The 24,995-nt window shown below is 44.1% G+C and overlaps 1 protein-coding gene across 1 annotated transcript in view; it reads right to left on the reverse strand.

Annotated features, from left to right (window-relative positions):
• The window catches only part of GRB14 (growth factor receptor bound protein 14), a 64,716-nt gene that overhangs the window by 17,576 nt on the left and 22,145 nt on the right, over positions 1–24,995 (reverse strand). Inside the window, exons 3-6 of the mRNA XM_063429681.1 lie at positions 13,926–14,047; positions 10,160–10,234; positions 1,188–1,325; positions 88–198 (exon numbers count right to left, since the gene is read on the reverse strand). Of these exons, the coding sequence (XP_063285751.1) occupies positions 88–198; positions 1,188–1,325; positions 10,160–10,234; positions 13,926–14,047 (446 nt within the window). The remainder of the gene's footprint in view (positions 1–87; positions 199–1,187; positions 1,326–10,159; positions 10,235–13,925; positions 14,048–24,995) is intronic.

A 24,995-nucleotide genomic window follows, 5' to 3' on the forward strand; every position in this document is an offset into this window, starting at 1 on the left:
GCTTTAACGTAGACAGGAAAACAATACATTTTACTGAATAATAATTATAAAAAATAAACATCACAAAACAAAAATATTTCAAAGTACCTTTAGACAGAATCCATAGTCTGTTGGTGCCCCATATAGCTTTTTTTCAGATAGTTGTATGTACACATTGCTTTGAGTAAAATCACAAAAGAACTGAAGATGTCTAGGGTCCTGGAAAATATAATAATCATTAATATGAACATTTTAATTAGATGCCTAGGCGAATAGGAGAGGAAAAGATCTGAAGAGTAAAACAAGCAAGAACGTTAAACAATGACTGATAAGTAACTCTTACAGGAACTCCATAGACCCCTTAGTAAATAATAAAACAATATTGCTGAAATAGCAGGACAGGGTAGTTTAGATTACAGTACCTCCCCTGCCCCCTCCCCCCCCCCCTAAAAAAAAAAGAATACATCACTATAACACTTTGCTCACCTTAAATCCAGCACTGGTACAGCCTTTTCTGGACCTGCCTCAATGATGTCATCAGACTTGATGACATTTTGTCCAATCCAGAGGAGAGCATTGCAGACAAACAACACATGCACGGTAATCTATGCACTTTGCCAAATAGAGGCTTCTCACAGAGAAACGTTACACCTACTGCTTCTCTATTAGAAGCATCAGAGAACATTCAATGTCCTCATAAAATGCGTGAGGGTGTCAAATGTCAGATAAAGTCTGACTAGGGTTGCGGGTATGGAGGTTTTTAATCCCAAAATGGAATTATTGCTGTTTCCCTAAAATGGCAAATGTTTTACATTGCAGGAGAAAAACAACAGCGCAACTATATATATATATACTACAGATTCTCTTGGATTTTTTTTTTTTTTAATCCAGTACCCTCAAACACTAAATTGTCTTCTTGTAAATGAGAGAAATAGAACTATTTTCTACTCCGGGCTTTTCCATTGATGTACAATGATCTCTCTAAGCACAGCCAGCAAGGAGCCCTCACGAGATGTATCTGCAGAGTCAAAAACGAAGGCATCTTTTTATTGCTAAATCAGAAATGCTAAATTGAAAGCAACCCACATATAATTCTGTGTTGAAAACTGCTGTAGGGTAGCAAACGCATGGCTTAGTGCATGGATACAATGTTTTGTTTTTTATTCACAAATGTTAGTTGATATGTTATCTTTTAGTTGTCACAATACCTTTGATGTTCCTTTTGTAGAAAAATATAGCCCAGAGCGACGTAAGACAAAGAACATTTTTCTCCATGACTTTTTCCCCTTTTCTGTCATATATAAGTAGCTCTGTACTTCGGGATATGTAGTTGTGCTGAGAAACATCTACAAAGGTGACAGTTGACACGGGACAATGTTAAAGCAGCATATGTTATGACATACACTAACTGCTTATTTACTGTTCATTGAAGATGGGAGAGTATGAGGTTTAGGACAACAATAATATTTATAACTGACTTGCAAGCAGAAAAAAAAAGGCACAATGCAATTATATATCATGAGTATTTATCTAGTGTCTTGCAAATTATTTAGACTGTTGACCAATTCTTTCACATCACTGGATGACTAACGGAACATTGAAATGTAATATTTTGTAATTTATTTTGATAATTTTTTTAAAAAATTAACTATTTAAACACAAAAGTTTTAAAATTGTCTATTTTCTCTATGATTTTTTTTTTTTTTTTTGCATAAGTATTCACACCAAACAATATTTTGCAAAGCATTATTTAAGATTTAAAGGACTACTATAGTGCCAGAAAACCAAACTTGTTTTCCATGCAGTATAGGGTCTTTAGGTTCCCCCCACCCTCAGGGTCCCACTCCCGCTGGGCTCAAGGGTTAAACTGGGCTGAAGGGGTTATAAACGTACTTTTCTCCAGCGCCAGGCTCCCTCGGCGCTGGGGAACTCTCCTCCTCCCGACGTCAGCGCTGAATGGGCATGTGCGGCAAGAGCCGCGCGCGCATTCAGACAGTCCATAGGAAAGCATTTCTGAATGCTTTCCTATGGACGTCCAGCGTCTTCTCACTGTGATTTTCACAGTGAGAAGCGCGGAAACACCTCTAACGGCTGTCGGTAAGACAACCACTAGAGGCTGGATTAACCCTAGTGTAAACATAGCAGTTTCATACAGCTGAAGGGTTAAAACCTGGGGGACCTGGCACCCAGACCACTTCATTGAGCTGAAGTGGTCTGGGTGCCTATAGTGGTCCTTTAACCCCTTAAGGACACATGACATGTGTGACATGTCATGATTCCCTTTTATTCCAGAAGTTTGGTCCTTAAGGGGTTAAGTACATACCAGTCAGATGGATTTTGAATCACTCCTTTAGATTTGTTTCTGATTGTGTTGTTGAGGTAGGTTGAATTTAAGATCAGAACTTTAACTGGGCTCTACAGGGCATTCGTCATTTTTTGCTTTGACCTCGTGCTTGGTAAGAGAATCTCATTAAAAAGTGAAATCTTTTTTTCAATGTATTGGATTTTGGCTCTTGCTTAATTAGACTATTTTACACCACTGTTCATTATCACGGCTAGGACACTCTCAATTTTAGAAATATTTCAGATGATAATTTTTTTAAGGAACAGTGACTTTTTCCCACGCTTTTATTCAGGCCAGTGCTTTACAAAGTTTTTAACATCAAATTTCTGTATTTAAATCCGCTAAACTCTGTAAATCCCCAAATAAGTTGTTGGCCATTTTGTGGCTTCTTTCACAAATTTTCTCTTTCAACATTTAAAGAAAGCCAATGCAAGTATATATTCATAATGTTAATGTGTTTGCCTTTTTATTTAGATAACCCCTTAGCAAGTAATATGAAAGAGTATTATAGGAGATGTATTCCTCAATATCTGGAGTGCCAAACATTGTCTACCCCTGCATTAGGGGGTTAGTGCACATAGGTTGTAATCAGCTTGCTGTGCCAAACAGCATCTCCTCATAGAGATGCGTTAGATAAATGCATCTGTGGGGTTTGTTTAGCATCTTCATGAAAAACATGAAGACACTGAATGTCAGGCTTGCAAAGATTGTAGGATCACACCAGGAAAAGCCTCTACTGGCTGTCTGGAAGTAAGCCATTAGAGGTGTTACAAGAGGGGTTGTAAGGGAGGGGAAAAAATGCTAGCAGGGAGGAAAGATATTGAGGAGTAGATCAACTAAAAATCACTGTAAAAACTGGTCCTAAGTTTACCATACAAAACCTTTAAAGACAAATACAAAGAAAGAGACAGATCAGTAAGAAACTGATCAAAAGACCAGGAGCTGATAAAATAGTAATACATCATTTTAAATATACATTAAGGATATAAAGAAACTTGAATCAAAAACATGAAGTGCAGATATCAAATTGATCATAAAATAATCGCATCAAAGGATCAAGCTCATCAAGTCCTTATCAAAGTTAGGTGCAACATTATAAATAGTTAGAGATGTCCCGTATAGTTTGCTGGCGAATAGTTCCTGGCGAACATAGCTTGTTCGCATTCGCCACGGCGGGCGAACATATGCGATGTTCGGTACGCCCCCTATTCGTCATCTTTGAGTAAACGTTGACCCTGTACCTCACAGTCAGCAGACACATTCCAGCCAATCAGCAGCAGACCCTCCCAGACCCTCCCACCTCCTGGACAGCATCCATTTTAGGTTCATTCGGAAGCTGCATTCTTTTTTTTTTCTTTTTTTTTTTTTTAGACAGAAGTGTGTTATATTTGAGCATGCTAGGCTGAATGTGCGTATATCATGGCTAGTTGCCCTGAGGGTATGAGTATATAGCAGTACACTGTTGTGAAAGATGGCTGTCATGTTTAGGGTGTAGCTTGCACGTTATCAACTGTGTATTTATATCAGCAGCTCCACCACTAGTTATAAATCAAGTGTGAGTCGCCCCATGAGATGAGACTAGTGAATAACATAATACATGAATACATGATGTTTACTGCTTGTCCTCATCCGATCCTTTCTGGGCGCCAGGTGCAGACCCTGGGGGTCCCTGATACCTGGAACAACAAAGGCAAGTCTCTGGCTGAGTGCCGGGTTCGCGGCTTGAGGTGGTGTAAGCTTGTTTTGTCGGGTGGTTGGATCTGTCCGGGTGGTGCTTCACGTCTGGTGCGGGATTGTGGTGGCTTAAGTTGGAGGCGAGTGCTTGACGTGGGGCAGGCTCTGCATTTCTGTTCGTGCCTTTGGTCCCGTCTTCGACGCCTTTTGCGTTGGTGGATTTTAATGGGGACTGCTTCGCTTAGCTGTGGTGCAGCTTGTTGGGGCTGGGGTGGAGCTTGTTATTTGCTTCCAAAATTGATTAAAGAGTGTTTCCAGCTTAGATTCAATATCCTGCCATGCTTTGCTGGTACCAGGAGGACACGCGGCTGCCGCCATATTGGGAGAGTCGCAGATGAGTATGTCAGCCTGGGCGGCTGTGCTCTGTGCGTCCATTAGCTCCAGACAGCCTCTCAGGGGTGGACCGGGATAACCAACACCGGTCCGAGGGGGGGGGTAACGGAGCTCCTGCCGGGAAGTAGCTGCTCCTGGGCATCCCAGGATCGGGAGATCGGCCGCCTCTCCCGCCCGGTGAGCACCAGGCCACACTTGCCACGCGGAGGTAAGTAAGACTCTGTTGAGTTGCTGACCGCTATTAAGCATGTCGGGTCGGTCAGGTAGGAGCAACATTGCTTGGTATCCCCTTCTGGGGTGAAATTCGCTTGTTGATAGCTGCTTAAAGTGAGATGTTGAGGGAGCACACACGAAGTGCGTCTTTCCTCCATGACAGCTAGGCCCCGCCCCCCGGAAGCTGCATTCTTAGTGAGAGGAGGGACAGTGTAGCTGCTGCTGATTTAATAGGGAAATCGATAGCTAGGCTAGAGTATTCAGTGTTCACTACAGTCCTGAAGGACTCATCTGATCTCTGCTGTAAGGACAGCACCCCAAAAAGCCCTTTTTAGGGCTAGAACATCAGTCTGCTTTTTTTTTTTCTGTGTAATCTAATTGCACTTGCCTGCCTTTGACTGTAATAGATTGAATAGCAGTTAGTTGTCTGCAAGCATGTGTGTCAGGCCTACAGCGTCTACTCTGCCAACTTCTGCCAGTGCACAGTGCCACTCATATCTGTTGTTAAAGTAGCTTGCACGCATAGTACCACTAATCAAAAAAAAATGACAGGCAGAGGCAGGCCACCCTGCAGGGGCCATCGTGGTCGTGGTGCTGTGATTCCCTTTGGCCATAAAATAATGCCCAGTGTTCAGAGGCCACGTACCCTGATCTCAAAAAGTTCTGAGGACATAGTTGACTGGCTAACACAGGACACTCAATCTTCTACAGCTTCCGCTCGGAACCTTGACGCACCATCCACCTCCAGCTTAGCTTCAGGCACCTCTGAAGTTACCACTCGCCCGCCTGCCGCCACCACCAACACTAGCACCACAGCCGCTTCACTTGATCTGTCAGAGGAGTTATTTACACATCCGTTTGAAGAAATGAGTGATGCGCAACCATTATTGCCAGAGGATGTAGATAACAGGGATATGTCTCAGTCAGTCAGAATTACACACATGGACGTACGGTGTGATGATGATGATTTTGTACCCGCTGCTGCTTCCTTTGCTGAGTTGTCAGATACAAGTAAAGCGGTTGATGATGACGATGTGTCCGTGGATGTCACGTGGGTGCCCGCTAGAAGAGAAGAAGAACAGGGGGAAAGTTCAGATGGGGAGACAGAGAGGAGGAGGATACGAGTTGGAAGCAGGGGGAGGTCATTGCAAGGAGCTAGTGGCACAGTCAGACAGCATGCATCGGCACCCGGGGTCAGCCAGACAGCACGCCAATCAATGCATGCTGTTGCCACCACCAGAATGCCCTCATTGCAGAGCTCAACAGTGTGGCATTTTTTGTGTGTCTGCCTCTGACAACATTTGCAACCTGTGCCAAAAGAAACTGAGTCGTGGGAAGTCCAACACCCACCTAAGTACAACTGCATTGCGAAGGCACATGATCGCACATCACAAGCACCTATGGGATCAACGCATGATTACAAGCAGCACACAAACTCAAAGCCGCCATCCTCCTCCTGGTCCAGCATCTTCAGCCGCGTCAACCACTGCTGTCCTCCTTGCCCACTCTCAACCATCCTCCACTCCGTCTCTCGCCTTGAGCAGTTCCTGCTCATCTGCCCAAAGTCAAGTGTCTGTCAAGGACATGTTTGAGCGTAAGAAGCTAATGTCACAAAGTCACCCTCTTGCCCGGCATCTGACAGCTGACTTGTCTGAACTCTTAGCCCGCCAGCTTTTACCATACAAGCTGGTGGAGTCTGAGGTGTTCCAAGAATTTGTAGCTATTGGGACACCGCAGTGGAAGGTACCCGGCCGAAATTTCTTTGCACAAAAGGCAATCCCCAACCTGTACTGTGCAAAAGGAAGTAATGGCATGTCTGGCACACAGTGTTGGGGCAAGGGTCCATCTGACCACTGATGCCTGGTCTGCAAAGCATGGTCAGGGCAGGTATATCACCTACACTGCGCATTGGGTAAACCTGCTGACGGCTGCCAAGCATGGAATGCGTGGCTCTGCAGAGGAGTTGGTGACACCGCCATGACTTGCAGGCAGGCCTGCTGCCACCTCCTCTACTCCTCCTACTCCATCCTCTTCCATAACCTCCTCGGCTGAGTCCTCTTCTGCTGCTGCATCTTGCTCCACATCAACATCACCCCCACAGCTCCCCAGGTACTATTCCACAGGCTTACAGGACGTCCTGAAGCAGGCCAGGAAGGTGTGTGGCCATTTCAGGCATTCCTACACGGCCATGGCGCACTTTTCAGATATCCAGCGGCGAAACAACATGCCAGTGAGGCGCTTGATTTGCGACAGCCCGACACGTTGGAATTCAACACTCCTAATGTTCGACCGCCGGCTCCAACAAGAAAAACCCGTTAACGAGTATTTGTATGACCGGGGTGCTAGGACAGCCTCTGCGGAGCTGGGAATTTTTTTGCCACGTTACTGGACGCTCATGCGCAATGCCTGTAGGCTCATGCGTCATTTTTAGGAGGTGACAAACCTAGTCAGTCGCACCGAAGGCACCATCAGCGACATCATACCATATGTTTTCTTCCTGGAGTGTGCCCTGCAAAGAGTGCTGGATCAGGCCGTAGATGAGCGTGAAGAGGAAGAGGAAGAGTTGTGGTCACCATCACCACCAGAAACAGCCTTATCAGCATCGCTTGCTGGACCTGCGGCAACGCTGGAAGAGAATTGTGAGGAAGAGGAGTCAGAGGAGGAATGTGGCTTTGAGGAAGAGGAGGAAGACCAACCACAACAGGCATCCCAGGGTGCTCGTTGTCACCTATCTGGTACCCGTGTTGTTGTACGTGGCTGGGGGGAAGAACACACCTTCAGTGAGATCACTGAGGACGAGGAACGGGACATAAGTAGCTCGGCATCCAACCTTGTGCAAATGGGGTCTTTCATGCTGTCGTGCCTGTTGAGGGACCCTCGTATAAAAAGGCTGAAGGAGAACGACCTGTACTGGGTGTCCACGCTACTAGACCCCCGGTATAAGAAGAAAGTGCCTTAAATGTTACCGAATTACCACAAGTCGGAAAGGATGCAGCAGTTCCAAAATAAATTAAAAAGTATGCTTTACACAGCATATAAGGGTGATGTCACAGCACAATGGGAATCTAACAGGGGAATCTAAGAGGTGAAAGTAATCCTCCTCCTCCCACGACCACGCCGGCAAGGACAGGACGCTTTGATGGAGGACATGCGGAGCTTTTTAAGTTCTACGCATCGCCACAGCCCTTCGGGGTCCACCCTCAGAGAACGACTCGACCGACAGGTAGCAGACTACCTCGCCTTAACTGCAGATATCGACACTCTGATGATCGATGAACCCCTTGACTACTGGGTGTGCAGGCTTGACCTGTGGCCTGAGCTATCCCAATTTGCGATAGAACTTCTGGCCTGCCCCGCTTCAAGTGTCCTGTCAGAAAGGACCTTCAGTGCAGCAGGAGGTATTGTCACTGAGAAGAGAAGTCGCCTAGGTCAAAAAAGTCTAGATTACCTCACCTTTATTAAGATGAATGAGGGATGGATCCCGAAGGGACTGACAGTGGGCGATACATTCGAATAAAAAAGGCCTGATGAGGGGGACGTAACAGGGATTAAACTGATAAGAATAGTACTACTTAACACACCACTCCTATCTGGTGGCACATTAGATTGCATGCGCAGTGCCCCAAATTTGAAGTAGGAGGACCGACCAAGCATCTTTTTCCATCTCCCGGTTCCTAAAATCGATGCCATATACACGTCCCCTGATAGGGGACGTAACAGGGATTAAACTGATAAGAATAGTACTACTTAACACACCACTCCTATCTGGTGGCACATTAGATTACACGTGCAGTGCCCCAAATTTGAAGTAGGAGGACCAAACAAGCATCTTTTTCCATCTCCCGGTTCCTAAAATCGATACCATATACACGTCCCCTGATAGGGGACATAACAGGGATTAAACTGATAAGAATAGTGCTACTTAACACACCACTCCTATCTGGTGGCACATTAGATTGCACGCGCAGTGCCCCAAATTTGAAGTAGGAGGACCGACCAAGCATCTTTTTCCATCTCCCGGTTCCTAAAATCGATGCCATATACACGTCCCCTGATAGGGGACGTAACATGGATTAAACTGATAGGAATAGTACTACTTAACACACCTTATAATAACGCAGAGAGAGGAAACGCAGAGAGAGGAGTCTGAAGAAGAGGAGTCAGAGGAGGAAGGTGGCTTTGAGGAGGTGGAAGACCAAACACAGCAGGTGTCCCAGGGGGCTTGTTGTCACCTTTCGGAGACCCTTGGTGTTGTACGTGGCTGGGTGGAGGAAGAGACCTTCAATGACATCAGTGAGGACAAGGAACGGGACATGGCTAGCTTGGTATCCAACCTTGTGCAAATGGACTGTTTGCGGTTGTTTGCGGTGCGTTAAACAGGGAGTTTGGTCTGTCACTGTGAAGCGGGCGTAACCCTTACACTACCTGATCGATACAACATCATACCTGATGTTTTAAAGCACGTTATTCCAAACAATTTAGGAATGTTAGGTGATTTATGCCCTGTATGGATTAAAACCAGACTCTGCATCAACTATGTAATTTTCCATGGGAGTTTTGCCATGGATCCCCCTCCGGCATGCCACAGTCCAGGTGTTAGTCCCCTTGAAACAACTTTTCCATCACTATTGTGGCCAGAAAGAGTCCCTGTGGGTTTTAAAATTTGCCTGCCTATTGAAGTCTATGGCGGTTCGCCCGGTTCGCCCGTTTGCGAACATTTGCGGAAATTTACGTTCGCCGTTCACGAACAGAAAATGTTATGTTCGCGACATCTCTATAAATAGTCAATAAAGTAGCAAATTGTGCATTATAATACAAAATAGAGATAAATTGTAGGTAAAATTAATGCACAACTTGCTGAATATTCTAGAACCCTGCAGATAGGGATAAATAATATACGGTACACGAATATCCAAAATGTGGAGCTTCACTTTTAACCATGGAATAGGTAGTGAAACAGAGCATGCATCATGAAATTCTTATATTGAGCATAATTGCCCCAGAGATCGATCGCCTATCAGGGAGCGCAATCCCTCTAGAGATCCTGCTGAAACATCTCCTTCTGTGTTGGCTTGATGTTATAAGGAGGTAAAAGATCTGTAGAATCCTGTATTCTGGACCGGCATGCATTCCAACATTCGGTCCTGATACATCTCAGCACTACAACCTCGATCTGACAACCATCGACGTTTACACTCTGCCTAGCGACTGTTTCACAGTTAGTCACAAAATTCTTCTTTTGGTCAGTTTCTTACTGATCAGTCTCTTTCTTTGTATTAGCCACTATTTGCATTGTTTCTATAAAGCTGCAATGTTTTACGTTGAAGGACTAAGCCTACAGGGCCACTGCACCGAGACCACCTCATTGAGATGAAGTGGCCTTGGTGTCTTTAGTGGTCATTTAAGTTGAACAGACATTTTTTTGTAAATTAAATTGGTAAATGAAATGAGGCAATATGTAGGGGTATGTGGACAGAATATTGTCTTTGCGTACTTCACTTTGAATTTAGAAGAAATTTACATCTATGAAATGACTTTTTAACTTCTAGTTGTTACCTTTAATGCGTCCACAGACTGCGTTGTAAAATTTCCTTCGCTTGTATAGGACACCATGCAATCCGGAAAATATCTCTGTTAAAGAGAAATTGTTTTAAAAAAATCCTTCACCATTTTAGTCTTTTAGTGCTAAATATCTTATCACATATTCCCAATGTACAATGCTAATGGAATGGGTTTAAAATATACAGATATTCCTACACATGATAACTTGGAGTTTTATCTCCAATGAAAACAAATATTCTATTCAACATAGTCTTGTTTCCAGGAAGATAAAAAGACTGAGAATAAATTGGTAAAAAAAAAAAAAATTGAGTGAGAACTATTAGTAAATGATGTTAAAGGAACACTTTAGCATTAGAAATACAAATCTGTATTCTAACACTATAGAACGCTAGTCCCCGTTCCTTTTGCAAAGTAAAAAATAGGAAAAATAAATCTTACCTTTTTTCCATCTGTGCTGCTGACCTGTGAGCTGAATTTGGTCACATGACCGAGTTTCACTCGGGTATTACAGAGGAAACAGCTCTAACAGTTGTCAGGAAGACAGCCACTAGAGGTCTGCTTAACCCTACAATGTAAATATTGCAGTTTCTACAACATTTTTATATTTTTCATTGCAGGCTTATAGCTCCAGGTCATTGAGAAATCATGGTCTCGGTACATTTAGTGGTCCTTTAGGTAATATTTGCACGGCCCAATTTCTATGCATTTTGACAGTAAATATTAATTCTTGGAATGTACTGTTCTCTCTGTGAAAGCTGTGTTGGTTCTTTAAATGTTCTTTCCCAAACTAAGTAACATGTACACAAATTTATTAAGTTTAAACTATTTTATAGTTTTTACAGGATTTTTTTTAAAATTAAATAATGAGCTGCAGAGGTTGTCAGCCAAGTTTTTATAGTTCAAAGATTACTTTTTTGATGTTTTATTACTGTGGAGCACCGTTATACCCTCAGACACAACAACAATATGGAGCTCATAGAGAAGATACATATTAGGACAGAAAAGAGGGACAGAGGGTTTCGAGGAAAAATATGAACTGTCCCTCCTAAATAGGTACACTTAAGAGAATTGCATTGGGTGTCTTGCCCAAAGACACTTACTGGCACTTAAACCTGGGCGTCCAAGTTCTACGGCAGTGATGTGGCCACTGCTCTAACCACCCAAAAACACTAGGCTTTGCTAGTGTTGTGCTGTGCCCCCTGGTCAAAGAAAAAAAAGAAAGAAAGCATAAACTTAACTCTATATAAGCGCTGAGGCCCTCAGCCTGATTCTTCTTCGCTGATGGCACGTCCCTGTACAGTCATGGGGGGATTCTGGACTTGGAGTAACCATATAAATGAGAAAAGTTGACCAAACCAACTGTAATCTCAACTACTCAGCTATTTTTTTATTATTCTATTATGAGAGATATACATACCTCTGGTTATCAAATATTAAAAAAAAATACTAAAGCCATAGCTTGCTTCCAGTTTGTCTATTGTGACTTAAAATTTGAGATTAAATTTGCAGTCCCAACAATACCTACCTAACTGAATACATGTGTCAATGTAATGTGCGTGAACCCCAGCAATTTGTCTAACACATACAAAGTGAATTCAGGGTTCCTATTTGGAATGACCTCTTTTCATTACTGTGTACACACTTAACCCCTGATAATATTACACGTATAATAATATTTACCTAGATAGTTTACTTAGTCAGACAGATCTGCCTGTTTTTAAACAGTGTAGATAATTTTGTTTTTACAAACCACATAGTAATTCATGCTGGACACATTCTTCATTTGACACCATCTGATAACTTAAAATGCTTATAATATCACACATTTGCATGTGTATGATCCTTACTATGATTATTTATTATTAGCATTTAATTATAGAACTCCAACAGAGGCATTATGTAAAGTTTGAGCAAATAAAATGGCAATCAATAAACAATGTATGAAACAGAAGGTGAACCAGGTCACACTAATAAGAGAATGCAATCTAATTAGATACATAGCCAGTCTCGAGAGAGTTGGCGATTGCCTGTTTTTGTATTATTAATAATTGTAAATTAAAGGGATGTATTGCTTCCATATATTCATTAAATACATATCGAAATCAGTATGATGACTTAGTTTTCTGTTTAAATATTTAAAGCCATCACCTTGATATGCAATGTTTTAAATTGTCAATATAATGCACAGTGTTGGCCTTTTTACATCTTAAAGAGTAACTGTTGCCTCCCAGGATCTGTAATAGAATCTTTACTTAGCAGTTATATTGAACGAATATGTATTTGTGATGTGTAAAAAATAAAATTACTGAGTCCCTCCATCTTGGTTTCCTGTCACTCAATGTTAGAAGCAATGACGTTTGCACCTGTCAGTCAGCAGACAGCAAACACAACAAAGGGAAGTTGATAAATTAAACAGTGTTTCTATTTCTCCTTCTCATTTGCAATGTGTATATTGGCTGTGCCTGGAACTAACTGGATTGTGATGTGTTTTTTTAAATGATCATAAATAAATGCTAAATAAAATTAAGTCATCACATAAAAAAAGGTTAACACAAGGGGTGATTTTCTATGTTTTATTCAATGGTATAATTTCCATAGAGGTAAAGCTTCTCCTTTAAGGATCAGAAGAAGAAGAATTATGTTATAACAGTTTGTACTTAACGATTATGTATCAATCAGGACTGTCCCCTGATTTCCAGGAGTGATTAGATCAGCTGATAATAAAGAAACAGGACATGGAATACTGGCACAGTGACTGTAAAAACAAGATTGTCACAACTGCATGACCTATCATTGATCATTAAGTGATTAAAGAAAACAGTTAATTTCTCATCCAATATTTTAGTGCACTTTCATGCTGACATAACCTAAGGCAAGATTATAGAAAATATAATATATTGTGACCAGGGCTGGCCCAAGGCTTTGTACTGAATGTATCCTGTGCCAATGTCACCCACCAAAAGCACCCTTCACACCCATTACATTATAAATACATAATAGGGTACTTACCTCTGCCCAATTTATATCTCAATTCTTCCACTGCCATATACATTGTACATGCATATTACAAAGATTTCCTAATTCATTCTCAACTCCACTGCATCCCCAAATGTATCTAACCTGCATCTGACCAGTTAACCCCTTCCGTTTTCCAACACTTGGTATAAATAATATAAACCCCTTCCTCCCCATTAATGTTTCACCAATTCATGTTCCTATTTGCCAAAGTTATTTTCTCTAATTCATTACATCAGTCCCTATTATAAACCTTCAATTCTTAACCGCCAAGCTCTATTCTCCTACTCCATTGTTCCCCACTCCCAACGCATTGTCACCCATACTCTTTCCCCTAGATGCCAATTGTCAACCACTTTCCATTTTCCTAATGCCATTTGTCAAACACAATGACAGCATGCCCTTTCTCTCTCTCTCTCTCTCTCTCACACACACACACACACACACATGACCTTGCACACAGTCACAATTTTTCTTTCTTATCCAAAAACTCTCTCTCTCTGTCTTCACTTCATGTCTAATCCCACATCCTCCATACGTGAATAAAGTGTGTGCACTAGATCGTTTGTTGTATTGTCTTCTCCCCAATTTGTACAGCACTGTGGAATATGTTGGTGCGTTAGAATTGCCATTAATAGTAATACAATAATAATACTAATACATGTAAATACTTAATGGATGCTGGCCTTGTCATCCACATTTTTATTCAACATAATTATGCGTTACTGGAAATTGTTGGACTTACCTCTGGGTTTCTGAAAAACTCATATTTTGCATAGTATTTCCTAATGTAAAATTTACAGTCTTCCTCCATTTCCCACTTTGACTGCACTTCAATCACCAGCTCGTGATCCTCTATAATTCTTTCTGTAAGACATTGAAGCATTATTTTAATTTTCATACTCTAGGGTTTTGTTTACAACCCTGTACAGTTTAAATGCTTGGTATAACTGTACACAGTGTGTGGCCTTTAGGCCAACATTCTGATTGCATGTCTATGGAACTATGTTCTCAGAAATATCAACAGGTTCCATTCAAAAATTCATAAGCAGAGAATGTGGACATATTTGTTTATAATTTTTTGGCACATATATAAACAGTTTGATTTTTGCAAGTATTTCAGACCCTGTAAACACTTTAAAACTTTTCATCTCCTTAAAATTTCAGTAAACTACGAATTAATCATTGAAAAATTTAATTTGTGTACGTTTTAATTTTTATTTTTTTTCGTACAGCAGTTTCTACATGAAATGACCTTCACATGTCGGCTATATGTCCTATATTTCCAATAAATGTTATGTTATTCTTCAAATAACAAAACTTGATAGTGGAATATTCTGTAGACCAAGTGTGGTCCACAGATAGCTCTCTGTAAATTCCTGTGATGCTTAGCCAACCAAACAAAGAAACGTTAAGCCTTAAGGTAGTTCCAATGCAACTTATGAACTACTTGATATTGGATTAATCTAAACGTTTTAACAATTTTGAAACAGAATCACAGATTTCTTATAAAAACTTAATTCCATTGAAATGAAACCGTCCTGTAAACATCTTTTAGATTCTGAATTTCAGGCTACAGTCTTGCAATAACCTATACAGCATTTAAATATACTCTTCTGGGATACATATTGCATCCAGAGTGGCAACAAAATGTCATGTGGCTACATCAGGATCAGTATGGTGAAATTGCTTTACAGATGTCAACTGGGCTATATGTCTCATTTTCTAGACTAGAAATGATCTGTTGGGTTAAACGTTCCATTGAAGACTGGTTCCATTGAACCTTAGCTATGTTCTCCCACTGATTGTTTTACTGTAAGAAAAATGTATGGTGAAACATACTATTTCACCTAAAGGTGATTCTAGAGTATAAAGATGTATAGATACATGTCTTAGTAACAACCCACAGAGTATGACAATTCACTGGAAGTAAGCTATTGAATTGCTAGCTTTCAGATGAACCTGCTGACTATCATCAGACAATTCTAATATTAGTCATACATGGTTCCATTTGGACTCACAAATCAATGACTACATTTTCAAAATATATTTCAAAATAGCGACACTGAGAAATCAGCATCTTTGAATGAGCCTTTTTGGTGTGATTTTACTTTTTTCCAACAATATTAACAGTAACAAATCACTCAGTTTGCCTGTGCGCATGGCCATGACGGCAGATCAAACTTGTGGTCATAATTCCATAGTTGCAACAAGAGTGATTAACCAATACATGTAGCAAGCTGCCTTTGAATGCACTAACACCCTCATAAACCACATAATATGTTATCAAGGTGCCCTTGTAATGCAGGAAAAAGCCTTACAATCAGCTGTGCGTTTCCATGGCACAAAAGAGAAATGTAAAGCAGGGAGCTTCATACAAGCCACAAACATTGAACCAAGGAAGACCCTGCATGGGTCACACTTCTATAAACCGCATGGCTGGGTGACTGACAAAGATTTCCTCTGCTCTGATTTAGTATTGGCCCAGTTACACAAGGCTCGCCAGAAATCAAACTAAATCACAAGGAAAAGTACATTTACTTAGCTGCCAGTTTTATGTACATCCTGAGTGCCCACTCATAATAACCCCTTTAAGGACACAACTTCTGGAATAAAAGGGAATCATGATGGAATATTTCCGTCATGTGTCCTTAAGTGGTTAAAAACCTGAGAATCTGAGAATCAGATGGCATCCATAAACACTGAAATACCTTTCTGATATATATATATATATATATATATATATATATATGTTACGGTTGCCTCCAGGCTGGCTGGAAGTTGGACCGTAGAAAAGGATGCTCCTAGCGCTCACCAAAGGACCATCAGCACCGCAGCCACCATAAGCACTGCAGACCCCACGAACCACCGCTGCTGGGCTGGTATCTCGCCGTCTGCTCTGCGCCCTGGACCTACGACCAGGTTCCAATAGGCGAACCTCTTCCTTCTGTAGAGCGAAGCAGGATCAGGAACAAGAGCTCTTACAAGAGCTCAGTAGCTAAGGGAGTATGAAGAGCATAGCAATCCCTGTAGTGATTATAGCTGTCCCCTACAAACATGAGTCGAGGCTGCAAGTTAGAGGGTCAGAAGAGGTCTGAGGACTGGAACACCCAGCCTGCTTTTTATTAGGATAAGGTACATACAGGACACTCCCAGGGGGAGGATGAAATTGACCAATCACATGCATGATAACACCCCCACGTCTCCTCCCCTCAGATAAACACATAACCCAATTAAAACGTACATTATTTTACCCAAGTTCTGGATGTACCCCAAAAACAGGGGGTACAGCTTTAAGTCTGGTATCCCCAAATAGCCCTTGTTCAGGGGAACAGTCTGTCCAAAAATCAGCCCATTCGGATGAATGGTTCGGGAGATACAGAGCTCCAAAGTTTTGACCGACCGCACAGACCAACTAGCCGAAAATAGTTCCATGAGTTTTGGCCTTGCGGTCGGTCTCCGTTCGCACGGTAAAATAGACGAAATTCTTGCCATCCATTCGCATCTTTGTGATCGCTAGAATCCCCATACTAAGTTAAGTATAACTACCGAACGGCCGGTCGTTCGGTAGTTTCCGTACGCAGTTCTGGATGTCTGGAGGTCTTAGCGGCATTCGCCTGTTTGCGCTTCCGATTTCAGTTCCATGCGTTCACAGGCAAATACCGCTGTTCGTACGCAAGATGGCCGCGAACACGTGTAAAAGTCCCGAAATGGCGGCCACCTATTCAGAGCACAAAGAATTCGTATGAAATCATACGAACGGCTGTATTCTCCAGTAATGGTATTCCCATGCAATATATTCGCCTAAATCCCCTGGCTGTTCGGTTATATTAGCAGTCCAGACCTACAGCATAGTTAAAGGGTTAGAGACAGCCTAATACAAATCCATATGCCCGAATATAGGGTTTACAGTGCAATATAGTCCAGGACCATAGTCGCAGGGGAGGAGGCAGGCAAGCAGGCCTCTCCAAGACAAAGTGGCGAAGGGCACTTCGTCACACATCTCCCCTTTGGGGGGAAGACTAACCAGGCACCTGACCTTCTGTCGGTCAGTGCCTCCGTTAGTCGATCCACCAACCCACAATAAACAGATGTCCGAGTAGACCCCCCACAACATCAAAGTACAGGAACAGCCCACCCACAACACACAGTTACTGCACCTGGGTATTTGGCTGTGGTAATGAGGCCACATGCCGAGGGTACTTGAAGGGCAGATGCCAACTGCACTCTGCCCAGATGCCAGCTCTTCTGCTGGGGTAGCCTGCAGGACATCAGGCTCTGGACCAGGGACAAAGGTAGGGCAGAGGCCGACTGCACTCTGCCCAGCTGCCAGCTCTTCTGCTGGGGAAATTAGGGCATAGTCCTGCCCGGGGGCAAAGGGAACGTGGGGGTCAGTGGGGGTTAACATCTCCACTGTTAACCCTGGGCCCCAGTTAGGAGTTAGCTGAGGAGGGGGGAATTGGCTTACCTCCTCCTCCTGATACTCCTGCGGCTGTTGGGAAGGGAGGTCGATGCTCTCCGCTTCTTGTGGAACATGCTGTGGCTGGGGAGAGAGACCGGTTGTCTCCTCTCCCTGGAAGGCACACTCTGGCTGGGGAGGGAGGTCGATGCTTTCCCCTCCCTGTAGCTGGGTCTGTCGTTGGGGATCTGGGCCGCCTGCCCAGCATCCCTGTAGGGCCGGTAGAGAGACTGCGGTCCCATCTCCACCTGCCTGCTGGGGGTCCTCCCAGGACCATTCTATGAGGCCTGCTGCCTCGGGTATCTCTGGTTGGGGTTGGGGAAGGAGACCGGTTGTCTCTTCCCTCTGCACGGTGCACTGCCGCTGGGGAGGGAGGTCGCTGCTCTCCTCTCCCTGTAACTCAGGCTGCCGCTGGGGATCTGGGCCGCCTGCCCAGCATCCCTGTAGGGCCGGTAGAGAGACTGCGGTCCCATCTCCACCTGCCTGCTGGGGGTCCTCCCAGGACCAGTCTTTGAGGCCTGCTGCCTCGGGTACCTCTGGTTGTGGTTGGGGAAGGAGACCGGTTGTCTCTTCCCTCTGTACAGTGCACTGCCGCTGGGGAGGGAGGTCGCTGCTCTCCTCTCCCTTTAACTCACGCTGCCGCTGGGGAGGGAGGTCGTTGCTCTCCTCTCCCTGTAACTCACCCTGGGGTTGGGGATCTGGGCCGCCTGCCCAGCATCCCTGTAGGGCCGGTAGAGAGACTGCGGTCCCATCTCCACTTGCCATCGGAGGTTCCTCCCAGTATACCCCTACGATGTCCTGCCAGCTGAAGGGCTCTCGACCTGGCTCTGCTGCTGTGCTCTCCTGGGGTACCTCTGGATGCTGTGGATGAAGGGGACCGGGTGTCTCTTCCCGGGACCCATCGATGAGGTGCTGGTACTTCCACTCAAGGTCACATTCGTTGGTGACTAGGTACCGCAGATCTTCCTCTAGGTTAATAGTTCTAGGGAGGCCCAGCTTGTCTTCCCGGTCATCAAACAGGTCCCAGAAGCGTGAATCTGTAGCCCTACCAAAGTCATCATCGTCCATATTCTCCCAGAATAGATCAGGGCCATCGTAATCCCCACACTCTGGGAATTCATACTCAGCCATCTCTGGAGCGAGCTGAGTTGCGTACCACTGTAGCGCCTGGTATGCGGTGTCGAGCCACAGTTCGTTGTATACTAGTTTCTCTAGTTTAGCTACCCACACTGGAAGGGGTTGTTTGCCCAGGAAGGGCATCCGCTCTGCCATTCGAGCCTGGATTTGCTGCTCTCGGCTGATACTACGATCTCCTCGCCAACGTTGAACTTCCTGTAGGGCTTCTTCCCACAGCTCAAATCTGGCCTCATGTCTGTACCCACACATCTCCTCTTCTGAGACTTCCCCATCTCTCCAGGATAGGAAGCCATGCAATATGTTGAGGAACCTCTCCTCCATTTCGGCTGCTGTGCACGGACTGGCTGGCTCCATGCTGCTCAAGGTAGGGACGCTGCGCAGTGGCTAGCGTTGCCCTCAATAACTCTCATACGATACCAGTGCTGTTGGGGTGCTGCTCCTTGCGCTAGGACGCCATCCCACCGCTGCCACCAAATGTTACGGTTGCCTCCAGGCTGGCTGGAAGTTGGACCGTAGAAAAGGATGCTCCTAGCGCTCACCAAAGGACCATCAGCACCGCAGCCACCATAAGCACTGCAGACCCCACGAACCACCGCTGCTGGGCTGGTATCTCGCCGTCTGCTCTGCGCCCTGGACCTACGACCAGGCTCCAGGTTCCAATAGGCGAACCTCTTCCTTCTGTAGAGCGAAGCAGGATCAGGAACAAGAGCTCTTACAAGAGCTCAGTAGCTAAGGGAGTATGAAGAGCATAGCAATCCCTGTAGTGATTATAGCTGTCCCCTACAAACATGAGTCGAGGCTGCAAGTTAGAGGGTCAGAAGAGGTCTGAGGACTGGAACACCCAGCCTGCTTTTTATTAGGATAAGGTACATACAGGACACTCCCAGGGGGAGGATGAAATTGACCAATCACATGCATGATAACACCCCCACGTCTCCTCCCCTCAGATAAACACATAACCCAATTAAAACGTACATTATTTTACCCAAGTTCTGGATGTACCCCAAAAACAGGGGGTACAGCTTTAAGTCTGGTATCCCCAAATAGCCCTTGTTCAGGGGAACAGTCTGTCCAAAAATCAGCCCATTCGGATGAATGGTTCGGGAGATACAGAGCTCCAAAGTTTTGACCGACCGCACAGACCAACTAGCCGAAAATAGTTCCATGAGTTTTGGCCTTGCGGTCGGTCTCCGTTCGCACGGTAAAATAGACGAAATTCTTGCCATCCATTCGCATCTTTGTGATCGCTAGAATCCCCATACTAAGTTAAGTATAACTACCGAACGGCCGGTCGTTCGGTAGTTTCCGTACGCAGTTCTGGATGTCTGGAGGTCTTAGCGGCATTCGCCTGTTTGCGCTTCCGATTTCAGTTCCATGCGTTCACAGGCAAATACCGCTGTTCGTACGCAAGATGGCCGCGAACACGTGTAAAAGTCCCGAAATGGCGGCCACCTATTCAGAGCACAAAGAATTCGTATGAAATCATACGAACGGCTGTATTCTCCAGTAATGGTATTCCCATGCAATATATTCGCCTAAATCCCCTGGCTGTTCGGTTATATTAGCAGTCCAGACCTACAGCATAGTTAAAGGGTTAGAGACAGCCTAATACAAATCCATATGCCCGAATATAGGGTTTACAGTGCAATATAGTCCAGGACCATAGTCGCAGGGGAGGAGGCAGGCAAGCAGGCCTCTCCAAGACAAAGTGGCGAAGGGCACTTCGTCACAATATACTCCTGATTTTCTGATAGACATTTATATGTGTTTATACATCAGCTGAGCTTGAAAGACTACATTATTTTATGCTAATAACCTGTTTATCTCACTATTTTATTGGTGTGCAAGGTGAGCCTGGCTATACTAGAACACCAGGGCAAACAACACACATTTTTGGGGATTTAGATCTGATTTTGATAGTGTAGAATTTGATTTTAAAAAAAAGCAGACTGAATTGCTCGTTTCATACCTCAATTACTGGAAAAAGAATAATAGAGCAAAAAAGCTTCATCGACAAAACTTAGCAAACCGACCCAAAAGTGAGAAACACAAATAAACTGCATGAAAATGGATGAGATATATTTATCAAGCACTCAAGCGCATTTCAAAATTGTCTGTAAATAGCTGCTATTAAATGTCGCAATTAACAACAGCTGGTAGCTAGTAACATCTACTATGTACAAACAGGTTTTGTAACTTGTTGCTGACCGCCAAAAACATCTGCTTGCAAAGATATCGACCCCTGACAGATTAGCTGCTCCCTTGTAAAACACAGAAATTGGGCACCACACACTAGTGGAAAGGCACCTCTAACCTTTGAAACTTCGGTTCAGTTCGGCACTTCCGAAATTCGGGACTTCGGCAATTCGGCACTTCGGGATTTCAGCAATTCCATAACCCTAACCCTACCCCTAACCCTACAACTACCCCTAACCCTATCCCTACCCCTAATCCTACCCCTAACTCTACCCCTAACCCAAACCCTACCCTAACCCTACCCCTAACCCTAGTAGGGTAGGGGTAGGGGTAAGGTTTAGGGTTAGGGGTAGGGTTAGGGAGGGGGGTAGGGTTAGGGTTAGGGGCAGGGTTAGGGTTATGGAATTGCTGAAGTCCCAAAGTGCCAAACCAAAGTGCTAAAGTGTCAAATTGTCAAAGTCCCGAATTGCCGAAGTCCAGAAATTCGGAAGTGCCAAACTGAACCGAATTGTTTGCCCATGCACATCCCTAGCAATGAGTTAAGGAAGCAGTTCCACTCGCCCCTTTGTGATGAGTGGAATTGTTGTTGGGCCATAAGCCATCTGTCTTGGAAATGCCTGCTAGACAGGAGGTTGTGGGATAAGAGACCAAATTGAGAAGCTCCTGATTGTTAAACTCTCTTCTTGGTGAGACATGTGCACCTGAAATAGCTGTCAATGTTACATTATGCAGCTTCAGGATCTTACGGGGTGATTTTTATTTTAAGTTTCAGATTTTTGTGTTCATAATCTTTACCTATTTTTTATGTAATGTATTAAAAATAAGAGTATCGCCAATGGGCAAGTCTAGAATGCGCGATGAGCCAAGTCCCTCTCTATACACTCCCGTGGCAAACAGTGAACCCTCTGATGCTGCTATCCCATCACTCCTCACACCCCACTATTTTCTCCATTTTTAAAATATGGGCAAGCATACGAGACAATGAGAGCATCTCACCTCACCCTTTCCCACTTTACCCTATCACACACAATCCCTTATTCCCACCAGGAATGCAGGCCAGAACATACCAATGATATCACCGAACTCTAGATATGCCATACCTGTCACTAGGCTCAGTTGTGGAAAACTGTTCCACACTGACCCTTTCAGACCTGACATGCCCTGACACCCCAAATACAATGCAAGCATTTCACCACGTCCAGATGACACACTTCTTGCAGACCAATCCCTCTCTGCTACAGGACTCTCTTACTCTATCCGACTTTGAGATTACCTGCATGTCAGGGTACCTGCTGTTTCTACCTCTGTGGAGGTGAGAAACTTGGACGTTCTTCCTCGCAAAAGGGTTGAGTCACTCGTTCCTCGCGGTTCCCTCGGTCGTTTACACGCCGGCCGCGAGGGATCCACTTCCTTTTATGACGCGGCGTTCAGTAGCCGACGTCATGACGACAACCCAACCTGATCTGTCAATCAAGACCCAAGCACGAATGAGGATTCGTCGGGGGCGTGATTACCTGTTTAGAATCAGGGTATAAAAGAGGGCTTTCTACGGTTGTTCATTGCCCTGTCGTGGTTCTAGCTTGTCTAGTCACTCAGTGCTCTTGTATTCTGTTAGTTTCTTTGGTTTTGACCCGGCTTGTCTGTTCTACCTCGTTTACCTCTATTACCCTTTGACTCGGCTTGTCTCTCGTTTACCTGCTCACTCGTTCCCTCGACCTCGGCTTGTCTTTAGACCATTCTTTTCTACTCTTACGTTAGTCCGGCCATTCTAAGGTCCGGTATACGTACCCTGTACCTGTTTGTACTCTGCGTGTTGGATCCCTGTCCTGATCCTGACATTACGACAGGGCCATGGATCCTGCAGGTACAAACACTCAGGTTGGTCCTTCCAATTCTAGATTTGATGCCATGGATCACAGAATGGACCAGATGGCTCTAGCGCTGCAAGCTTTATTATCTCGATCTAGTAATCCACCGGAGGAGATGCGAGCTACGTCCATCTCTCCTGTAAGTTCAGGTCTAGAAGTAGCCACTGTAGGTGCTTCTTCCCGTATTACACCTCCTGTACGTTATGGTGGTTCTCCGGAGAAGTGCCGTGGTTTCTTAAACCAAATTGGTATTCATTTTGAATTACAACCTCGCTCTTACCCTACAGATAGGGCAAAGGTTGGATTCATTATCACACTCCTCATTGATAAGGCTCTGAGATGGGCTAATCCTCTGTGGGAGAATGAGAATCCGTTAGTCTATAATTATAATGCCTTTGTCGCTGCTTTTAGAAGAACTTTTGACCCTCCAGGTAGAAAGGTCAATGCAGCTAGATTACTATTGCGCCTTAGACAAGATAACCAAACCCTTGTGGATTATGCACTAGAGTTCAGGTCTTTGGCGGCAGAAGTTAAGTGGAATGAACAGGCCCTTTGATTGCAAGATTAATCTCCTACCTGGTACTATGCCCCCGAGGGGCAATGTATATCCTTTATCCACTAAGGAGAACTTAGTCTTAGAGGAGTATATCCGTGAGAATCTAGACAAGGGATTCATTAGGAGATCATCCTCGCCTGCCGGGGCCGGTTTTTTTTTGTGAATAAAAAGGATGGCACGTTAAGGCCTTGCATTGATTACCGAGGTTTGAATAAAATAACTATTAGAAATGCATACCCAATTCCCTTGATTACTGAGCTCTTTGATCGTTTAAAGGGTTCCAAGATTTTCACCAAGTTAGATCTCAGAGGGGCGTATAACTTGGTGAGAATTCAGCAGGGAGACGAGTGGAAAACAGCGTTCAATACTCGATATGGGCACTATGAGTACACGGTAATGCCTTTTGGGCTCTGTAATGCACCGGCAGTATTTCAGGATCTGATCAATGAAGTTCTTAGGGAGTTTCAACAAGATTGTGTTATTGTATATTTAGATGATATACTAATACACTCTAGAGAAATTGAGACCCACCACAGACAAGTCAGAAAGGTATTGCGCAAACTCCTACAACATGGGTTGTACTGCAAATTGGAGAAATGTAGTTTTGATCAATCTCAGATAAACTTTCTTGGTTACGTGATTTCTGGGGAAGGCTTTAAGATGGATCTGGATAAACTCCAGTCTATTTTAGATTGGCCATTACCTAGGAGGGGTCTCAAGGCCATTCAGAGGTTTATTGGATTCTCCAATTATTATAGGCGCTTCATTAAAGGATACTCTTCCATTATTGCTCCTATTACCAATATGACCAGACAGGGGGCTGACACTAAGACTTGGTCTACTGAAGCTCTCGTTGCCTTCAAGACACTTAAGGAACTTTTTGCTTCTGCACCAATTTTAGTTCACCCCGATACAACTTTACCTTTCCTACTCGAGGTAGACGCCTCGGAGACAGGTATAGGTGCCATCTTGTCTCAAAGGTTAGGCGTGGATAAGCCATTACATCCATGTGTTTTTTTTTCCAAGAAACTATCTGGGACTGAAAGCAGATATGATATTGGTGACAGGGAACTACTAGCTGTTATAATGGCCTTAAAGGAGTGGAGACATTTATTGGAGGGGACCTTGCATCCTGTTACTATTCTGACGGATCACAAGAACTTGTCTTATATTGGGGAGGCCAAGCGCTTATCCGCCAGACAAGCTTGTTGGTCCTTGTTCCTCACCCATTTCAATTACGTGCTCACTTATAGACCTGGTTCTAAGAACTCTAAGGCCGATGCTTTGTCTCGCCAACATGAACCTTCTACTATATCTGAGACGGTTTTCTCTTCTATAGTTCCCAAGTGAAATATTATCGCCAACACTAGCCTCAGGATTCATTCGCCGTTGCTTGCCGAGATTATGAAGCTACAACATCTGGCTCCTAGACAGAGTCCTGAGTCACGGCATTTTGTTCCTGCTGAACTCCAACTGGAACTGCTACAATGCTTTCACAATAGTAAGGTGGCTGGGCATCCTGGCATTCGTAAGACATGTTCCTTAATAGCCAAAGATTTCTGGTGGCCCACCTTACGTAAAGATATTAGGGATTTCGTC

Source organism: Pelobates fuscus, chromosome 8 (genome assembly GCF_036172605.1).
Source record: "Pelobates fuscus isolate aPelFus1 chromosome 8, aPelFus1.pri, whole genome shotgun sequence".
Classification (NCBI taxonomy): Eukaryota; Metazoa; Chordata; class Amphibia; order Anura; family Pelobatidae; genus Pelobates; species Pelobates fuscus.